General features: G+C 55.0%; 1 protein-coding gene across 5 annotated transcripts; it reads right to left on the bottom strand.

Moving 5' to 3' along the window:
• Positions 1–5,805: 5,805 nt before the first annotated feature.
• LOC115466612 (oxysterols receptor LXR-beta-like) lies at positions 5,806–19,421 on the bottom strand. 5 transcript variants are annotated; one of them, XM_030197962.1, is made up of 9 exons: positions 19,343–19,421; positions 16,799–16,878; positions 15,986–16,147; positions 15,605–15,874; positions 15,291–15,508; positions 14,681–14,860; positions 7,276–7,375; positions 6,983–7,191; positions 5,806–6,712 (listed from the first exon to the last, which is right to left on the bottom strand). In XM_030197962.1, exons 2-9 carry the CDS (start codon positions 16,836–16,838, stop codon positions 6,566–6,568), a joined length of 1,326 nt encoding a protein of 441 aa, XP_030053822.1. In that variant the 5' UTR covers positions 16,839–16,878; positions 19,343–19,421; the 3' UTR covers positions 5,806–6,565. The 5 variants fall into 5 exon arrangements, with proteins under 5 accessions (XP_030053822.1, XP_030053825.1, XP_030053821.1 ...); XM_030197965.1 differs by lacking the exon at positions 19,343–19,421 and adding an exon at positions 19,268–19,324; XM_030197961.1 differs by lacking the exon at positions 19,343–19,421 and adding an exon at positions 17,293–17,450 and having other exon boundaries at positions 15,605–15,871.
• Positions 19,422–20,878: the final 1,457 nt, after the last annotated feature.

Raw genomic sequence — 20,878 nt, 5'->3', positions numbered from 1 at the left:
GGGGAATCCGTCTAGCTCATCCCCGCGGAGCGGGGGAGGGACACCACACCCGCCAATGCGGGGGGATCTGGCTTATCCTGCTACCGCAACCGCGGGAGGAGCTGGCTTACCCTACACCGCCGAAGCGGGAGGGATACAAAGCTACCCTACTGCCACACGAAGCGGGAGGGAGCGCCGGCATAATTTAGTTACCAATACAGCCACCACCGAAACGGGGAGAGAGGAATGCAGCAGCTCACTGTAACACAGAATCGTTTCAACTCGAGGAAAAACCAATTGGAAGAACCTGAACACGAAGTTCTCCTGAACAGGAACTGAAGAATACACTGGAACCTGCAATATAACCAGAACAACAAACAATACAGATATCTGGGGGGGGACTATGGATTGATCTGCTATGATTAATGGAAAGAAAATTATCAGGTATGATACATAATTTTACCTTCCATTTCATCAAGCAGATCAATCCATAGACTGGTGGGATGTACCGAAGCAGTACTCACCCAGGGCGGGACATGGAAATCCCTGAACGCAACACGGAAGCTCCAAACCGGGCCTCGGCCCGAGCAGCCACATCCAAGCGGTAATGCCGCGAGAAAGTATGAGCCGACGCCCAAGTTGCCGCTTTACAAATCTCTTCCAAGGAGACGCATCTGGACTCCGCCATCGATGCCGCTTGTGCTCTAGTAGAGTGGGCCTTCAGCTGAATAGGCGGCATCTTCCCTGCAGTCACATAAGCTGCTGCAATCGTCTCCTTGACCCACTGTGCCACAGTAGGTTTAGATGCCTGCATACCCTTATGAGGGCCTGCGAACAGCACGAACAGGTGATCCGACTTCCGGAAGTCATTGGTCACTTCCAAGTATCTGATGATGACTCGTCTCACATCCAGACATTTCAGAGCAGGGTACTCCTCTGGGTAATCCTCCCTGCGAAAGGAGGGTAGGCAGAGCTGCTGACTCACATGGAAGTGAGAAACAATCTTGGGCAGAAAGGAAGGCACTGGGCGAATTGACACTCCTACCTCAGTGAACCGCAGGAACGGCTCTCGACACGAGAGTGCCTGGATCTCAGAGACTCTTCTGGCTGACGCGATGGCTACCAAAAAGACCGCTTTGAACATCAGGTCCTTCAGCAATGCCCTCGACAAGGGCTCAACGGGCAGCTTCTGCAAGGCCCGAAGAACCAGATTGAGATTCCACATAGGCACTATCGAGTGCAGAGGAGGGCGCAGGTGATTAACTCCTTTGAGAAAGCGCACCACATCTGGCTGTGACGCCAGGGAAGCACCCTTCAGGTCATAGGAGCCAACTTTTCAAAATTATTTGGGGTGCTAAACCCAATGGAAATAATCCCTCCCTGGACACATACAAGGAATTTTCTAAATATTGGGGGTGCTCAAGCACCCAACAGCACCCACAGAGTCGGCTCCTATGCTTCAGGTGGCTCCTGAAGCAAGCTAAAGCCGCCACTTGGACTTTCAGGGAACTGAGTGACAGGCCCTTCTCCAGACCCTCTTGCAGGAACGCCAACACTGCCGATATTGGAGCAGTGGAGGGTGATAGAGAGCCTGCCTTGCACCATGATGTAAAGGTACGCCAAATCCTGGCGTAAGTAGTAGAAGTAGAGCGCTTCCTCGCTCTCAGCATAGTGGCGATGACCTTGTATGAGAAGCCCTTCTTCCTCAGCTGTTTCCGCTCAAGAGCCAGGCCGTAAGACCAAAGGGGGAGGGATCCTCCATCACCACGGGACCCTGATGCAAGAGGCCCCGCTCCGCCGGCAGCCTCAGAGGGCCGTCCACTGCGAGCCTGATTAAGTCCGCATACCAGGGACGTCTGGGCCAATTCGGACCCACCAGGATTACCCGGCCCGGATGCTTTGCCACCTGGCCTAGCACTCTGCCCATCATGGGCCAGGGCGGGAACACGTAGAGGAGCTCCTGTGTTGGCCACTGCTGAAGAACCGCGGCACTTGACAGTTGGCCGAGGACACCATCAGATCCAGGCTCAGCGGGCCCCAGCGCCTTGTGATGTCCAAGAACGCCCGAGCCGACAGCTGCCACTCTCCTGGATCCAGAGTATGGCGACTCAGAAAGTCCGCCTTGACATTCATGACTCCCGCAATGTGGGCCGCCGACAGCTGTTCCAGATTCGCTTCCGCCCACAGGCATAGCTTCATGGCCTCCTTGGCTAGAGGAGCGCTCCTGGTACCTCCCTGGCGATTGACATATGCCAGTGCCGTGGCATTGTCGGACAGGACCCGTACTGGCCTCAGCACCAGGACCGGGAGAAACTCCCAAAGCGCCAACTGAATGGCTCGGAGTTCCAGGAGGTTGATAGTCTGTTTTGCCTCTGCAGGCGACCAGAGGCCCTGCGCTGTCCTCCCAAGGCAGTGGGCTCCCCAGCCCGTCAAGCAGGCGTCCATCGTGACGACCACCCACTCCGGGATTGTGAGGGGAATTCCTGCGGACAGTATGTCTGGCTTCAGCCACCAATCCAGCGCCTTGCGCACCGTTGGATCCAAAGGAAGGCGTACAGCGTAATCCTCTGATACTGGAGTCCACCGCCGCAGTAGGGAGTGCTGTAAGGGTCTCATATGGGCCCTGGCCCAGGGCACTACTTCCATCGTGGCCGTCATGGAGCCCAGGAGCTGCACATAGTCCCAAGCTCGAAGAGTGGAGGCTGATAGGAACTGGTCCACCTGGGCCCGAAGCTTGCCGCTCCGGTTGTCCGGCAGGAACACTCTGCCCGCTAGGGTGTCGAATCAGACTCCCAAGTACTCCAGGGACTGAGTCGGGTGCAGCTGACTTTTCTCCCAGTTGATGACCCATCCCAGGGAGCTCAGAAGGGCAATCACCTTGTCCGTAGCCTTCCCACACTGCATAAGAGGGGGCCCGGATCAACCAGTCGTCCAGATAGGGATGGACTTGTACTCCTTCCTTGCGGAGGTAAGCCGCGATGACCACCATCACTTTGGAGAAGGTCCGCGGGGCAGTGGCCAACCCGAAAGGGAGGGCTCTGAACTGGAAGTGTCGGCCCAGGACTGCGAAGCGCAGGAATCGCTGATGAGGAGGCCAGATGGGAATATGTAAGTAAGCTTCCTTGATGTCCAAGGATGCCAGGAATTCCCCTTTCTTCACCGCAGCTATTACGGAGCGGATAGTCTCCATCCGGAAGTGCCGGACCTTCAAGGCCCGATTGACTCCCTTGAGGTCGAGAATAGGTCGAACAGAACCTTCTTTCTTTGGCACCACAAAGTAAATGGAGTAACGCCCCTTGCCAAGTTGATCTACTGGCATCGGGACCACCGCACCCAGGCAGATCAGGTTGTTCAAAGTCTGCTGTACGGCAGCTGCTTTGACCTGGGACTTGCAGGGAGAGTTTACAAACCCGTCTCTCAAGGGCCGGCAGAACTCCAGCTTGTAGCCGTCTCTGATGACTTCCAGAACCCAAGCGTCTGATGTTACCCTGGTCCACTCGCCCAGGAATGAGGACAACCTTCCTCCTATCTGCACTGGGCCACGGACCAGGTCCCCGTCATTGGGTACGCAACCCTGGGGGAGGGCCGGAAGACTAACCTCCGGGTCGGCGGTCCCTGTGAAAGGAATGCTGCTTGGGGGAGAAGTTCCGTTTGAAGGAAGCAGAGGCAGAGGAGCCCGACTTGCCCGGGTGGTACCGACGGGTTTCCTGGAACCGGCCCTTGGAGGAACCAGGGCGAGCACTGCCGGCCCGAGTCCTGACCTCCGGCAACCTCTTGCCCTTGGATGTGCTGAGCTCCGTCACGATCTTGTCCAGCTCGTCCCCAAAGAGCAGCTTACCTTTAAAAGGCAACTTGGCTAGGCGAGATTTAAAGGCATGGTCAGCCGATCAATGCTTAAGCCACAGCCACCGCTGCGCAGAGACCGTCTGGGCCATTCCTTTGGCCGAGGCTCTCAAAACATCATACAGTAAGTCTGCCAAGTAGGCCAAGCCCGACTCCATGGTCGGCCATTCCGCCCTCCAGGAAGGGTCCGAGGGGGAAGCCCGCTGCAAAACAGTCAGGCACGCCCTGACCACATAGGAGCTGCAAACCGATGCTTGCAGACTCAGGGCGGCTGCCTCAAAGGACGACTTTAAGGCCGCCTCCATTCTCCTGTCCTGAGCGTCTTTCAGGGCAGTGCCACCTTCCACCGGCAGTGCCGTTTTCTTAGTCACGGCAGTGACTAAGGAATCTACCGTGGGCCAGATAAAGTCTTCCCGTTCCCCCTCTGGCAGGGGGTACAGACGGGACATAGCCCTGGCTACTTTCAGGCTTGCTTCCGGGGCATCCCATTGTGCCGAAATTAAGGCCTGCATGGCTTCATGCACGTGGAAGGTTCTAGGCGGGCGCTTCGTTCCCAGCATAATGGCGGAGCCAGCCGAGGCTGAGAGTGGGCCTTCCTCTGGAGAGGCAATCTTCAAAATGCTCAAGGCCTGCCCTAGCAGGTTAGGCAAATCCTCCAAGCGAAAAAGGCGTGCCGCGGAGGGGTCATCCACTCCATCCGAGCGAGGGTCAGTCTCTTCCATAGAGTCCGCAAAGGATCTCTGGGAGAACTCAGATACGCTGCCGTCATCCACATCCGAGGAGACCGAGTCCCCTAGTGGCTGAAAATCCACCCGAGGGCGTTTGAGCACAGAGGCCTCTTCACTCTTATCAGACAAGGGAGCGGGGGCCGCGTTTTGCATAAGAAAAGCCTGATGCAGCAGCAAAATGAACTCAGGGGAGAAACCCCCTAGCCTGTGCATTTCTGCAGCTTGCGCCGCGGCCCTTGAGGCGCTCTCAACCTGCGATCCCAAGATCAGAGAGGCGCGATGTGCATCCAAAACGGCGTCCGGCGCGAAACTCCGAGAAGGAGCCGCGCCGGAAGAAGGGCGTTTTAATTTCACTGACTTCTTGTCGCCCGATTCAAGGGCGACCAAGCTGGTAACGTCTCCTATCTCGAGGGCGGCCCAAGAAGAAGCCGACCGAGCCGCGTGGCCGGTCACAACCGGGAGGGCGGCCAGCGGGGGATGGGCGCCTAAGGCGGGAAAGGCCGCTGCGCCGGGGGAAAAACCGGTGAACTCTCCCGGCTCCGAAAGGGCGACTCTACCTTCGAGCCCCCCGCTTCCCTGCTAGGCGTGCGAACGCGTTCCGGGGAGCGTCTTTTCGCGCCCTTGCCATCCGAGGCCATAGCCACGTGGAGACCGTTCGGGGAACCCCCTGCCCGCTAGTAAAAGGTAAAAATTACCTGCTTCTTGCTCCGAGCTGCGACGACTTGTTCCAGTGAGCAGCTGCAAATGGACGTCCTTTTTGAACGTTTAAAAAAAAAAAATGTTTTTTTTTTCTCAACGGAGCCAGCGGGAGGGGAGAGAAAAGTAGGGACCTGGCACCACCAGGTTTGCCCTTGCTCACGAAGAGCCCTCAACCCCAGGTACTCAACAAAACCTAAACAATTAGGCTTGGAGACCTAGCCAGAGCTGCTGCTGTGCGACCACACACCTGCTGAGATAGAGAACATACTGAGGAGTTTCCGGCAGCACATGACCACATATAGGGAGGCAAAAGATTGCTCTCTATCTCCACCTGCTGGTAGGTGGACACAACCCACCAGTCTATGGATTGATCTGCTTGATGAAAAGGAAGGGGTATTAAACTAAACCCCACAGTGAGGTCCAGACCGTAAACAGCGTTTTCAGAACACACTTCATCGAAACACAGTGAGCGCTCACCACTTTTCCAAAGCGCCCTTTCCACTAAACCCCCCATTATGAAGCTTTTACAAGAAAGAAAAGGCACAGCAGCAGGGAGTTAGTTTCAAGTGCCAAGTTAAAAGGTATCATTTTTATTTGTCTAGACGGGGACACCGTGAAGAGCAACCGGCCTCTCCCTGGACAGCCCAGGTACCCTTGAAAGGATTGCCAATCACTTCTTTGCATGGAGGATTCCCCCTCCCTGAGCTGTAGCAACATCCAGAGGAAGAGGGCACAGAGTGACTGTGGAGAGGGTGGCTGGAGAGAAATCTATTCCCTTTCATGCCTCTCCTCCCTTCCACCCACCCCTCCACAGCTGCCTTTCTTCTCCCCCCCCCTTCCAACCAATAAATACAGTGTATCTTCCGCCCACCCACTGACCACTCCAAAGGAGCAGCAAATGCAGACTTTATAGTGCTGGGGCCACGAGCGGGTGGAAGGGGGGGGGTTCTCAAATCAAGGTAAGGTGCTTTTTCCACTCCTCCGCCCTCTCCACTAGCAGAGCCTCACAGGGCCTTCACACAGCCTGCATCCGACCACATGTCCCATCGTGGTCCAGCAGCCCTGGGAAAGGCTTCACTTGCAGCTCTTCTGCTGCCATTTTAAGGCAGAATGGATGGATGAGGATCCCTGGCCCTCTCCCTTTTCAGCCAGTCTGGTAATAAAAAAAAGTGTTCTACTCCCTTACAGCAGGTGTCGGGTCCAAGAGGCCTTTGCAGGAGAAACGCGGCCGTGTCCCACCACGCCGAAGAGTCACTGAAAGTGCAACAGACATGTATAATCAATGTGCATTGTGCGCTGGGCTCCGGCGTTCCTCGCTACTCGTGCACGTCCCAGATCTCGGACAGCAGCGGCGGCAGCTTCTTGTCCTGCAGGCGCAGTGCAAAGACCTGCTCGGAGTGGACGCTGCTAAGTGTGCGTAGACTGACCAATTTCATCAGCATGCGGGGGAACATGAGGTGATCCTGCAGATGAAGAAAGACATTTCAGCATGGTTTCTGCTCTCACAAGTTCCGGCCACTCTACACCACCACAGGCGCAGCCCTTACACCCCCCCCCCCCCCCCCCCCCAGCAAGAGCTTTTTCACTTTACACAGTATCAGAATGAGTTCAAGAGAAGTAAAAGAAGAGTGGATATTGGCGTAGAACACTGGTTGAGGGGTGGAGTGTATCAGCATGGCAGGAGGTGTGCGTACCCATGTGGCTACAGACGAAGGGGAGGGGGGACTCGGTACCTGCGGTCTCTTAATGCGCGTGTACGAATGTAATGCCTCCACATAGGGCTGCTGTAGGTTCTCCACCAGCTGGTGATCCTGTACGTTCGGTCTGTCCGCGGAGAAGATGTTGATGGCAATAAGCAGAGCGTATTCTGCGTCATCCAACTGCATCTCACGCATCCCCCGTGAGAACTCGAAGATGGGGTTTATGAACTCCACCTGTAGGCCTGAAGGACACAGAGCGTGAGACAGAGGTATCTTCCTTGGGAAAGCGGAATGAGGGACACTCTTTCAAGCAATGCCTGGCCTACCTGCCCTGTGGAAGTCGTCCTTGCTGTATGTGAAGTCCTTTAGGAAGGTGATGCATTCTGTCTCGTGATTGTACCGCCGGGCCGTCTCCAGTAGCATTATCTGTAAGACCAGGGAAAAAGGCCTAGGGGGTCAGGTATATACGCCCTAGAGAGGAAGAAAGCCCGGGGGAGCAGGTATATGTGCCCTTCTCTGGGGCGGATATACCTGACCCCACCCCGGGTGTATATTCCCCTCCCCCCCTACACTCACTCAGGCCCAACAGAGGGAGAAAGGCTGGGGGGAGAAGAGGAGAGATCAGATATATGCACCCCAGAGAGGGAGAAAGGCCTTGGGGGGAGGGGGGGGGGGGGAAGGTCAGGTATATGTGCCCCAGAGAGGGAGAAAAGCCTGGGGGTAGGGGGGAGGTCACTATATGCACCCCACAAAGGGAGAAGGTGAAATTAGGCCTTACCTGCTAATTTTCTTTCCTCTAGACCCTCCAGACCGGTCAAGACGCTTGGGTTATGCTCGCCTACCAGCAGAGGGAGACTGAGAACACTAACTTCAAACTATATACATATAACCTGTGCCTAGCCTTCTGTCGTCAGTATACACTTAGCAAAGCAGAAACCAAAAACCTGAAAACAATAAAAACAACCCCTGTACCTGGAAAACCCCTAGTCAAACACCAACAGTGTGCCTCCACAGACGGAACGTCAAAACGTCCCGCTCTGTAGAGTCATATAGTCAAAGAAATTCTCTCCGACATCCTAAACTTGAAAGAATAGTCATAGCAGAACACGGCTCAAAATCACTTCTGATAATCCACAGACTTCTGATAATCCACAGGGCTGGCTCTTGACCGGTCTGGAGAGTCTAGAGGAAAGAAAATTAGCAGGTAAGGCCTAATTTCACCTTCCTCCTCAACCCTCCAGACCGGTCAAGACGCTTGGGAAGTACCAAAGCAGTAGAAACTTAAGGGTGGGATCCTCGAAAAGCAGAAGACAACACCGCCGCTCCAAACCGAGCATCCTCCTTTGCCTGAACATCAAGTCTGTAATGCTTCACAAAGGAATGGATGGAAGACCACGCCGCTGCCTTACAAATATCCTGCGGAGGAATAAAACTACTCTCCGCCCAAGAAGCAGCTACCCCCCCGAGTAGAATGCGCCTTAAGCACCGAGGGCACGGCCCGGCGTTTCAACAAGTACGCTGCCGCAATAGTCTCCTTCAACCACCTAGACAGAGTAGTCTTGGAAGCTGCTGCCCCTTTTTTGGGACCTCCAAACAACACGAACCTATCCGATGCTCGAAAATCCTGCGTTCTGCGCAAATAAGACCGTAACACGCGCCGTACATCCAACTTAGCCAGCCGACATTGCGTAAGATCCCCAGCGCGATCCCCCAACACAGGCAAAGAAATCACCTGGTTGACATGAAAAGCAGACACCACCTTAGGCACAAAGGAAGGAACCGTCCGTAAAGTCACTTTCTCCTTAGCAAAAGACAGAAAAGGCTCCCTGCAAGACAGAGCCTGAAGCTCTGAAATCCTACGCGCCGAAGAAATGGCCACCAGAAAAACCGCCTTCAAAGTAAGATCCTTACATGTAATGGATGCCAAGGGTTCAAACGGAGGTGCCACCAACGCCCCCAGGACCAAATTGAAATCCCAAGGCGGGACCAACGGACGACGAGGCGGCCGAATCAACTTCACTGCCTTCAGGAACCGCCCCACATCAGGAGAAGCCGCCAAGGAAACTCCCCGAATCTTACCTCTAAAACAAGACAAGGCCGAAACCTGCACTTTCAGGGAAGAGAGCGACAGCCCCCTCTCCAAACCATCCTGCAGAAAATCCAAAACTTCCACCACCGAAGCACGCAAAGGAACATAATCCCGCTCTTGACACCAATTCTCGAAGATGCGCCACACCCGCACATACGCCAAAGAAGTAGACCTCTTGCGAGACCTCAACATCGTATCAACCACCCTGGGCAAAAAACCTTTCTTCCTCAACCGGTGCCTCTCAAGAGCCAAGCCGTAAGCAAGAACGGAGAGGGATCTGCCATCTCTATCGGCCCCTGAACCAGTCGCACCCGAGGCCCCAAGGGAATCGGATCCTGCACCAGCAACCGCATCAGATCTCTGTACCACGGACGCCGGGGCCAATTGGGCGCTATCAGAACCACTAACCCCGAGTGCCGACCGATCCGCTGCACCACGCGACCCACCAGCGGCCACGGCGGAAACACGTAGAGCAACTGCTGAGTTGGCCACGGAAGCACCAACACGTCGATGCCCTCGGCTCGAGCGTCCCTTCGACGACTGAAAAACCGAGAGACCTGCGCATTGTCGGCCGACACCATAAGATCCAACACTGGCCGACCCCACTGCAACACTATCCGCTCGAACACGGAGGGATGGAGAGCCCACTCTCCGGGATCCAACGTGTGTCTGCTCAGATAATCCGCACTCACGTTGTCCACCCCTGCCACGTGTCCCGCCGATAGACTCTGCAGATGAACTTCTGCCCAGGACAGCAACTCCGCCGCCTCTACGGCTAACCCGGGACTCTTCGTTCCCCCCTGACGATTTACATAGGCGACGGCCGTGGCATTGTCTGACAGAACCCTGACTGCCTTGCCGTCCAGAAGACTCTGAAAGGCCCGAAGAGCCAACCGAATAGCTCGCGTCTCCAGGCGATTGATGGACCAACTCGCCTCCTCCAACGTCCAACGCCCTTGGGCCACCTGACCCAGACAATGAGTCCCCCATCCTGACAGACTCGCATCCGTGGTCAGCACCACCCAATCTGGAGTGTCCAACGGCATGCCCTTCACTAGATTCGGAGAGTGGAGCCACCAGCGAAGACTGCACCGAGCCACCTCCGGCAGTGAGAGCCTCTCCTCCAAACTCTGAAACTGAGGAGACCAACGAGACAACAACGCTACCTGCAATGGTCTCATGTGGGCCCTGGCCCAGGGCACCACCTCTATTGATGCCGCCATCAGATCCAGCACCTGGAGATACTCCCGCGCCACTGGCGCCCTCTGAGCTCGGAGGTGCCGAATCTGAGACTGCAGCTTGGAAATGCGGGGAGCTGTCAAAAACACTCGGCCTTTCTTCGTGTCGAAACGTACTCCCAAATATTCTAGAGACTGCGACGGAACGAGGTGACTCTTGGCCAGATTGACAACCCATCCGAGCGACTTCAGAAAGGACACCACCCGGCCGGTGACGTCCTCGCTCTCTGACTTTGATTTGGCTCGGATCAACCAGTCGTCGAGATACGGATGGACCAAAATGCCCTGCAAACGCAGCGCAGCCGCCACCACTATCATGACCTTGGAAAAAGTGCGGGGCGCCGTTGCCAGGCCGAACGGAAGAGCACAAAACTGAAAATGCCTCCCCAACACCACAAAACGAAGAAACCGCTGGTGTGCCTCTAAGATGGGAATGTGCAAATACGCCTCCGTCAGGTCTAAAGACGTTAGAAACTCTCCTTCCTGAACCGCTACAATGACCGAGCGTAACGTCTCCATTCGAAAGGAAGGAATCTTCAGAGCTGCATTGACCCTCTTGAGGTCCAAAATGGGCCGAAAGGAATCCTCCTTTTTGGGGACCACAAAATAAATGGAGTAACAACCCGTTCCTCGCTCTTTTGAAGGAACCGGAACCACTGCTCCTAAATCGACCAGACGCGCCAGAGTCTCCCGCACTGCTCTCGCCTTGCGCCTGGAATGACAAGGAGACATGAGAAAGAAATCGGGCAGAGGACTGTCGAACTCTAACGCGTAGCCGTCTCGCACAATCTGCAGCACCCATTGATCTGAGGTGATCTGGACCCACCTCTGGTAAAACAAGCGCAAACGCGCCCCCACGCAAACCAGAGGTTGGGTCCCCAAACCATCATTGCGAAGGACGGGACACTCCAGTCGCTCCCGAAGCGGACCCGCGCCCTCCACGGCGACCACCTCGAAAGGACTGAGTTCTTTGGAAAAACCGACCCCTAGTCCCCCCAGAGGACCTGCCAGGCCGATAACGACGAGCTTCCTGAAACCGACCACGCACCGCGGACCCCCTAGCAGCCTTAGGGCGAAGCTCCGGAAGACGAGGAACCTTAGCATCACCAAGACCCCTCACCAACTTATCCAACTCTTCCCCAAAAAGCAAAGAACCTTTAAACGGCAGCGAACACAGCTTTGCCTTAGAAGCAGCATCAGCCATCCAGCCCCGCAACCACAGGGCCCGACGAGCAGCCACCGCCAGGGTCATGTTCTTAGCCGAAGCCCGTAACAAATCGTACAGCGCATCAGCCATGAAGGACGACCCCATCTCCAACTTTGCCAAATCCTGAACTAAAGAAGCCCTATCCGCCGGTGGGCTATCCAGCAGCCGCTCCGCCCAGCGAAAACACGCCCGGGCCACCAGACCTCCACAAACCGACGCCTGCAGCGCCAAGGCGGACAAATCAAAACTCCGCTTCAGAAACGTCTCCAATTTCCTGTCCTGCGGGTCCCGCAACGCGGCCCCCCCAATCCACAGGAATAGCCGTAGCCTTAGTCACAGCCGTCACCACGGCATCCACGGTCGGAGGCCGGAGAGATTCTCTATCCTCCTGAGGGAGCGGGTACAACTTAGCCATGGCTCGAGCCACCTTACACTGATCATCTGGCGAACGCCACTCCTGGGTAATCATTTCCCTCAGATCCGCGTTCATAGGAAAAGTACGTGAAACCTGCCGGATCCCCTTAACCAATGGATCCTGCGTCCCGGCTGTCACTGGAGCTGACGCCTCAAACTTGAGAGTCGACGACACCTGTTCAATCAGTTCCGTCAACTCATCCCGGTGAAAAATGCGGACTACCGAAGGGTCCTCCCCAGGCACAGCAATCTCCTTCTCACAACCAGCCAACGGCCCCTCATCCTCCTCCAGGGGACTAAAATCGCCCTCTGACTCCGGAGGGGAAAAACTGTCCAAGTCCTCCGACCACTCTACACGTGGTCTCTTCACACTAGCCCCCCCCGTTCCCAGACTAGGGGGCTCCGCTCGCGTCGGCCCTGCCTGCCAGGCCTGGAATAAACTCCAGATGAAATCCGGCAGGAAACCCATCCGACCAGGAACGTCCCCCCCAGGAAAACCTGACAATTGACTGCCCATAGGTCCTCCGACCAACTCCGGGCCTTGCGATGCCGATTCCAAAATGGCGGCGGTTCCCGCCAAAATCGGGACCGCCGCCACACTGCCACACTGAGACGCTGCCGGCTCTGGAGGGCCAGACGCGGGTACCTCCGCCGCTAGCACCGGCGGAGCGGAGGAAGAAGACTTCGGTTCGCCACAATAACGGCAGGAACCGCCAACCACGTCAACCCCCCGGCGCGCACAAGATCTGCATCGGAGCGGCTTTCCCGACATCGCGCGCCAAACTAACAGCTGACAGCCCGAACCCTCAATCACCCGGAGCCTTCAGTAGCAGCGCCCCAAAACAGCTGAACAACTCCGGAACCCCGGAGTGCAGCTCACTCAGCTCTCAACACCGTCTGGGCCTTTGCTCTGAAAGAACTTAGTTTCTTTTTTTTTTTTTTCAAACTTTATTGCAGAAATTGAGCCCTGCTGCTGCTAAACTATACGGCACTCAAGGCTGCAGCACAGAACTGCAGCCGAGGCACAAGCTGCCCAAACGGGAGAGCCAGTTAGGGGGAGGGACCCGGCCACCCGGGTTTGACACCCCAAAGGGGACAATGGCAGGCCCCACCGGACCCACCAACCCCCAGCACACTAAGTCTTCCAGGCACAGGGATGAAATCTAAAAACAGATCCAAGAAACTTCTAACAAAATCTCTGAATCCTACCAGACCGGACAAGCTGCACAGGTTGCCTGTCTACCCTCTGCTGAGACTGAGAAAATACTGACGACAGAAGGCTAGGCACAGGTTATATGTATACTAGCCGTTAAGCCTGTTAAAACAGGCGAGTTTTTTTTTCTATGGGCTCCCCCCCATCCATCAACCGTGTTCTCTCCCCTGCCCTCCCCCCATGTCCTGCAGCCCTCTCTCCCCTGGCCTCCCCCCATGTCCAGCAACCCTGTTCTCTCCCCTGCCCTCCCCCCATGTCCAGCAGCCCTCTCTCCCCAGGCCTCCCCCCGTCCACCAACCCTCCTCTCTCCCCTGCCCTCCCCCCATGTCTAGCAACCCTCCTCTTTCCCTTGGCCTCCCCCCCTACCCCCACGCGAAACCACAGCACTCGATGTCCGCGTCCGGGGCCACGCCTCTCGGGGTGAAACGTCATCACCGCCGCCATGGCTCCTCCCCCCGAAACCGCAGCACTCGATGTCTGCGTCCGGGGCCACGCCTCTTGGGGTGAAACGTCACCGCCGCCATGGCTCCTCCCCTCGGGGCTCCGCCAATCAGAGGAGAGGAAGGCAGGGCGCTGGCCGGCTGTGGAAGTATGAATGGAAGAGTCGCGTGGGTTGGCGAACCTCTCGCATTTGTGTCGCGCGCAGCGTAATTGTTATCCCGTTGCACTTGACTTGATTGTGGTCTCGGCCGTGTTGTATAGGTGTTACTGTGACAGGGAGGCAGGAGCAGCGGCATCGGCAACGTCGGGGAGGGGGGCCTTCATTCGTTCCTCCTTCCCCCTCTGATTTCCACGCCCCCTCCGATTCCCACACCCCGTCCTCTCCACGTACCTTTGGGGCTGTTTAGTGTACTCTCCGCCCCTCGCCCCGCCTCTGACTCCTCCTCCTTTCTGGTTCTGGAGCTGTTGGAGGCGGGGCTTGGACTTTTGACGTCTCAACGTTCGGGCTGTACTGCGCATTTGCAGGTGAGTCGGTCACTTGCCATTTATATGTTTGATAGTTTGAAGTTAGTGTTCTCAGTCTCCCTCTGCTGGTAGGCGAGCATAACCCAAGCGTCTTGGCCGGTCTGGAGGGTTGAGGAGGAAAGGCCTGTTTGGGGGGGGGGGGGGGGGGAGGTCAAATATATGCACCCCAGAGAGGGAGAAAGGCCTGGGGGGGAAAGGTCAGGTATAATGTGCCCCAAAGAGAGAGAAAACCCTGGGGGGGGGGGGGGGGGATAGGGGGAGGTCACGTATATGCACCCCAGAGAGGGAGAAAGGCCTTGGGGGGGGGGGGGGGGGGGGGTTAGATATATGCGCCACAGGCCGCAGAACCATGACAGCTTGAAAAAGTACCCTAGGAAAGTTTAACAGCCAGTAAGGGAGAATGAACGCACGCAGAACTCCCCCTTTAAGCACCAACACCCAGCAGGTGTTTGTGAACCCACAGCACATCACAGTTGAGCAGCATCGCAATGTTGCACTGCTTGCCCTATTCTCCCACCCAGGACCGCCGCCACCTCCTCTCACACGCAGGTCCTTCTCCTCTCATCCTTCACAGGCCCTGCCCCCTCTCTCTCATCCCACACACCTCAATGGTGGAGGCCTTCAGCAGCGCAATCTGATCTTCCCGTGAGAGCTCCATGAAACCAGGCACCTGCTTGGCAAAGTCGACAATCTCTTGCACAGATATGATGGCGAGTTCTGTGAAGTGGGCAAAGCGCTGCTGACGTGCCTCTCGGCTATTGGGGTCACTGCCCAGGGGCCACGGCTGCAAGAAAGAGCAAGGGTCAAGCTACAAACCTCTGTCTCAAGACACCAGCACGTACCACCGGATCAGCAATGGTTCATTTATGCACAGAGCAAGCTTATCACAGGATCCCGCTGTAAAACACACACTAAGCAGAACCCAGAGGGAAGTCACGGCACATGCAGGGAGAAAGCTGCTGCGTCAAGCAGCCCCCATTTAATTTCCAACAGGCCTCTACTGGTGCAGAAATCAAACATAAGACAAAAAAAAAAAAGAAAAACCCTACCCCACCCCCTGAAAAACAAGTTGGGCCAACCACAGTGACCCTGTGCCTTCACCGTAAATGCAGACCACTTGCTTCATGGTAGCCTTTGATTAAAGAGGAATGCGATACGTAGCTGCTGCTGCTCCCCCAATGTTTATAGCCGATTTGATGGCTACTGTCACTCACCGTGACTTTGGGCTGGTCACTGAAGGAACGCTTGTTGCACTGCTGCTGCGCAGACACCAGCTGCTGAATCATCTCCTCCTGCTGTGGCGTTAGCTGTACCACGTCAAGCTCCAGGACCATGGGATTGGTCGTGGCCACAGTGCTGGCTGTCCGCACCACCTCTTCCTCCTGCTGCTTCTTGATTTTTTTGTTCCGGATCTGCTCCTCAGACAGAACACCTGAAGGGGGGGGGGGGGGGGGGTGAGAAAAAGAGGAGGGGTTACTCCACAGCTGGGGCTGCAGCAGCAGCTAGAGCCCAGGCCCCGTGTACTCACAGTGTTCACGCATGCCTGCCTCCCGGCACTTCTGCAGTCGGCACTCCTGGCATTTTCTCCGCATGTACATGTCCATCTCGCACTTGCCGCTGTTCTTACAGGTGTACTGGGCGCTCTTCATCACACTGCGACGGAAAAAGCCTTTGCAGCCCTCGCAGCTCAGCACGTTGTAGTGGAAGCCGGATGCTTTGTCCCCGCACACGCTGCAGACCTCATTGCCCAGCATCTTGGGGGCTGGCCCCTTCTTCCGCTTCCGCTCAGGCTCCTCTGCTGCAGGGACACATAGATCAGTGTCGCTGCCACCAACCCAGAGCCCAAATAATAGAATAAACCCTCGCCGGGGACTACGCTGCCAGCATTTTCCCTTCATTGGCTGCTCACCTGCACTATGAATAGACCCCTCGCCATCAGTCCCCAGCACTTCACTCTCCTTGGCTGGCAGCAAAGCTTCCCTGGTCTCTGCCCTTTCCTTCTTTATTTGAAGCCTTGCGGCATCGGCAGCGTCGAGAAGTTGGGTGCCAATGGGTTGAAAGCAATCACCGTCTGTGGAGCAGAGATGGAAGACATGAGATATTACATGGGCATCACTAATAAAACCTGAAAAAGCCCCCCCCCCCCCCCCCCCCCAAGCTTAGGGTGCACTTTTGGAAGCCTGGACACCACCTCCCATTCCTAACCTTAAACCAGCCCTGCTTGTATTAGAATGAAGAAGGATGACAAGAAGCTTGTGACAAACTGTCACGGAAGTAGTCTTGTGTTCCAACAGTCAGTCCTGCTCTAGCAGAGAAACCGAGACTCTGAATCAGTCACATGAGATCTGTGTGCATCAGCTCATCTGCTAATCACAGGGGACAAAAGGGGGAGAGGGGGCTGTGGCAAAGGACTTCTGCTCCAGAGAAATCTAAAGAATCAAGCCAAGAACAGCTCTGCCAATGCACCTCACTCCGACCCTACAGTACCCCCTGCTATGCCAGTACCGAGATCCCCACACACTGCTCTGTCAATGCACCTCACGCCTGCCCTGAAGAACCCCCCCCCAACTATTCCAGTACCGAGATCCCCACACACAGCTCTGTCAATGCACCTCACTCCTGCCCTGAAGCACCCTCAGCTATTCCAGTACCGAGATCCCCACACACAACTCTGCCAATGCACCTCTGTTCAACCAGCAAGGCTCTCAGATGAGTCACTTACCAAGTGAGACATCAGAGCTATCGGCGGTCGTGACTGACATATTGGGGTCACACGTCTTCCCACATTCTCTGGCCCAGACACTATAGGAAGAGGAAGAAAAGAGTGAATGTGAAGGGTCTTTCAGCCACATACCCATCAGCAGTGCTCTGCACCCAACACATCCATCCCATGGGTTCTGTGCACTCAGGACCTGCCAATGAATCACCCCAAATCTCAGCCACTTTGAATCACTCTGGGACCAAACTCCTTTTGGACTGACACCCCAGTCTTCATGTTCTATCTTACAGTAAAGAATTAATCAGTGCCGTAAGCCCATGAAGTTGTCCTGCCTAATCCTCTTTCAAGGTTGGTCCAACACGAGTCTGAGCCCAGCACCAGGGTCTGCAGCTGGAAGCCGATCCCACAGCCTCTCTCCTCTGCTTTAAAGTGTGCTAGCCCTCAAAAAAAGCAGGTAGCCCACACTACAGAAAGACGATCATTCCCCGGTCACCTGCCTGACTCCAGCTCTCCACCAGTAGAAAGAAGTCTGCAACTCACTGGAATTTCTCGGGGTCCCATCCTTTGCAGTACTATGCATACTGACAGCTCGCCATGTCGGTGCACCCCTTAAAGCCTTCCATTCTTTCTCTCTGCACTCACTATCCCTGTACTGTCTCCAGGGCTGCCTCCTCCTCCCCCCAGGGAGCTCTGAACTTTCAAACAGAGAGCGTGATCAAAGTCCAGTGTCAGAGAAACAGCAGAGTTTCCAGCTCAACTCTCGAAGGCTCCAACCCCTAGCGTGGTCCATCTGTAATCAGAGAGCCAGTTCTAAACACAGTGCTCTCCCTCACCAGGCCGCGAGCCAGAGCCACAACACCACTGCACATTACGAGAATGGTGAGCTGTCCGGGCGGCACCAGTGATTAACAGAGAGTAAATGCAGCCTGCAGCTCACAGAGACACTGACAGGACCAGTAAAGAAAATCCCAGCACGAATACCCCCTACATCTGAGATCCTGAAATAACTCTCTCCAATCCCAAACCCTGGACCAGAACCGCTGCAGCCCAGAGATTCACAGCACAGCACAGCCACCTCCAACCCAGGAAAGCACAATTCATTGCAGTACCAGAACCACCTCAAAGACCAGATCCTCCCCAACCCCTCACGCTCCCCTAAACCATAAATCCACAATCCACTCCCAATGATCAGAACCTCCCCACCGCATTAAATCCAAAATCCCCCATTCCACCTACAATAGACCAGAACCTCCCCAAACCATAAATCCACCCCAATAGACCAGAAACTCCAAACCCCCCCCATTGTCCCCTCAATGGGCCAGGACTTCCCTAAACCATAAATCCACAATCCCACATTCACTCCCAATGATCAGAACACCCCCAACCATTAAATCCACAGTCCAGCCCCAAAGCACAAGAACCTCCCCAACCCATTAAATCCACAATCCCCCATTCCATCCGCAATAGACCAGAACTTCCCTAACCCATAAATCCCAAATCCTCCATTCCACCCCCAATGCACCAGAACCTCCACCTCAATAGACCACAACCTCCTATTCTCCCCTCAAATGGGCCAAGACTTCCCTAAACCATAAATCCACAATCCCACATCCACTTCCAAAGATCAGAACCTCCCCAACCCATTAAATCCACCCGCAATGCACCAGAACCTCCCTCACCCAGAAATCCACAATCTCCCATTCCACCAGAACCTCCCAAACCCCCCATTCCCCTCTCAAATGCGCCAAGAGGTCCCTGAACCATAAATCCACAATCCCACATCCACTCCCAATGATCAGAACATCCCCAACCATTAAATCCACAGTCCAGCCCCAAAGCACAAGATCCTCCCCAACCCATTAAATCCACAATCCCCCATTCCATCCGCAATAGACCAGAACTTCCCTAACTCATAAATCCCAAAACCTCAATTCCACCCCCAATGCACCAGAACCTCCACCTCAATAGACCACAATCTCCCCAACACCCCCATTCTCCCCTCAAACGCACCAAGACTTCCCTAAACCATAAATCCACAATCCCACATCCACTTCCAATGATCAGAACCTCCCCATCCCATTAAATCCATAATCCCCCATTCCATCCGCAATAGACCAGAACCTCCATAACCCATAAATCCCAAATCCTCCATTCCACCCCCAATGCACCAGAACCTTCACCTCAATAGACCAGAACCTCCCAAACCCCCCATTTTCCCCTCGAATGGGCCAAGACTTCCCTAAACCATAAATCCACAATCCCACATCCACTTCCAATGATCAGAACCTCCCCAACCCATTAAATCCATAATCCTCCATTCCACTCCCAATACACCAGAACCTCTCAAACCCCCCCATTCCCCTCTCAAATGGGCCAAGAGTTCCCTAACCCATAAACCCACAATCCCCCGTCCCCTAACTCCACACTCCCGGATCAGAGCAGAACCTCCCGACCCAGTGCCCCTCACTCTGCCGTCAGTGGTCCTCGGTCATCCCCGCCGGTCTGTTACCCATTCTCTCGCCCCTCCCCCCGCTCCGCTCTCGTTACCTGCCACCCCGTGCCGGGGCCCGGGGCCCAGTACCTTCGCACCACTTCCGGGAAATGTAGCAACAACTTCCGTCGGAAGCAAGCGCCGGCCGATCCTCCGTCCCACGCAGCCAATCCCCGTACAAGGATACGCCCACCAACCTGGCCACCAATAGGAAAATAGCAGGGCATTGACCTCATGACGACAGCTTTTTCACAAGGTGAGACACTAGGTCATCCAATCAGGGAGCAGCAGGCGGGGCTATAAATAGATATTGACAGCGGTTCAAGCTTGAGTTTAGTTTACAAGAAGCCCCTAATACAGTGAGTGATTCCCAAACCTGGTCCTGCTGGCGGCACTACAGCCAGTCAGGTTTTCAGGATATCCACAAGGAATATTCATGAGAGAGATTTGCATGCACTGCTTCCATTGCATCCATTAACTGTGGATATCCTGCAAACCTGACTGGTTGGGGTGCTATCACCTCCAATCCACAACCTCCTTACAACAAACAGAGAAATATGACGGCAGATAAGGGCCAAGTGGCCAATCCAGTCTGCCCATCTTCAGTAGCCACCAACTTTTCCTTTCCTAAGGGATCCCACGTCTGTTCCACACTTTCTTAGATTCCTCCTAAGCCTATTTCAACTTCATTGTGTGCCCCCTCATACCCGAGTTTTCCTTCATTTGAAAAAGGCTCACCTCCACTGAGGTACTTAAACGTCTCTATTATATCTCCTCTCGCCCGCCTCTCTTCCAGGGTATACATGTTGAGGTTCCTAAGCCTGTCCCTATATGTTTTATGACCAAGACCGCTTACCAATTTTGTAGCTGCCCTCTGGACCAACTCCATCCTCTTTATATCCTGTAGGTGCGGTCTCCAGAACTGCACACAGTACTCTCAAGTGGGACCTCAAATCCTGCTGTTCTTTCATACACAGAAGCACCCCTATATTGTAACCGCTTCCCTGGATTCTTGTAACCCAAGTGAATGACCCTGCATTTCTTAACATTAAATCTTAGTTGCCAATTTTCAGGCCAGTCATCAAGCTTCGCCAGATCCTTCCTTATGTCATCCACACCCTCCGGGGTGTCCACCCTATTACAGAATTTGGTATCATCTGCAAGAGACAAACCTTACAAGACAGCCCTTCCGCAATATCACTCACAAAGATGTTAAAAAGAGCAGGCCCTAGGTCCTATCCCTGCGGTACACCACTGATAACATCCCTTTCCTCAGAGCAAGCTCCAGCTCAAGATGGCCACCAACTAAAGATCACGCAAACAGCTTGCTCCGGTTAACTGGGCTGAAATCGGTCAGAAACCTTTGTAGGCCAGGGTGAGAAATTGATCAGAAACCTGTGCTTAAAATCGGTCCACACAGGTCAGACTTACCCGTGACTGATTTGGAGCAAACAGGGGGCAGGGTCTCCCGCAGATATCCTACAAGCATCCAGTCGTGGTTGAACATTGCCGCCGTCGCCGAACACTGTGCCGTGCCTGGCTCCCATCTTGCACTGGGCCGCAGGCATCCGCATGCGACCTGGCCACCGCAG

Source organism: Microcaecilia unicolor, chromosome 3 (assembly GCF_901765095.1).
Source record: "Microcaecilia unicolor chromosome 3, aMicUni1.1, whole genome shotgun sequence".
Taxonomy (NCBI): domain Eukaryota; kingdom Metazoa; phylum Chordata; class Amphibia; order Gymnophiona; family Siphonopidae; genus Microcaecilia; species Microcaecilia unicolor.
Note: the sequence above shows the minus strand (reverse complement) of the source record. Positions and strands in the feature narration are given on the sequence as shown.

Coding starts and splice junctions, on each gene's coding strand:
- LOC115466612 (XM_030197960.1), bottom strand. CDS start 17,375: ATGCATAGTACTGCAAAGGATGGGACCCCGAGAAATTCCAGTGAGTTG. Junction 16,148..16,798: donor TAGCTCTGATGTCTCACTTG/GTAAGTGACTCA, acceptor TCTGCTCCACAG/ACGGTGATTGCTTTCAACCC. Junction 7,376..14,680: donor TGAAGGCCTCCACCATTGAG/GTGTGTGGGATG, acceptor CTGGTCTTACAG/ATAATGCTACTGGAGACGGC.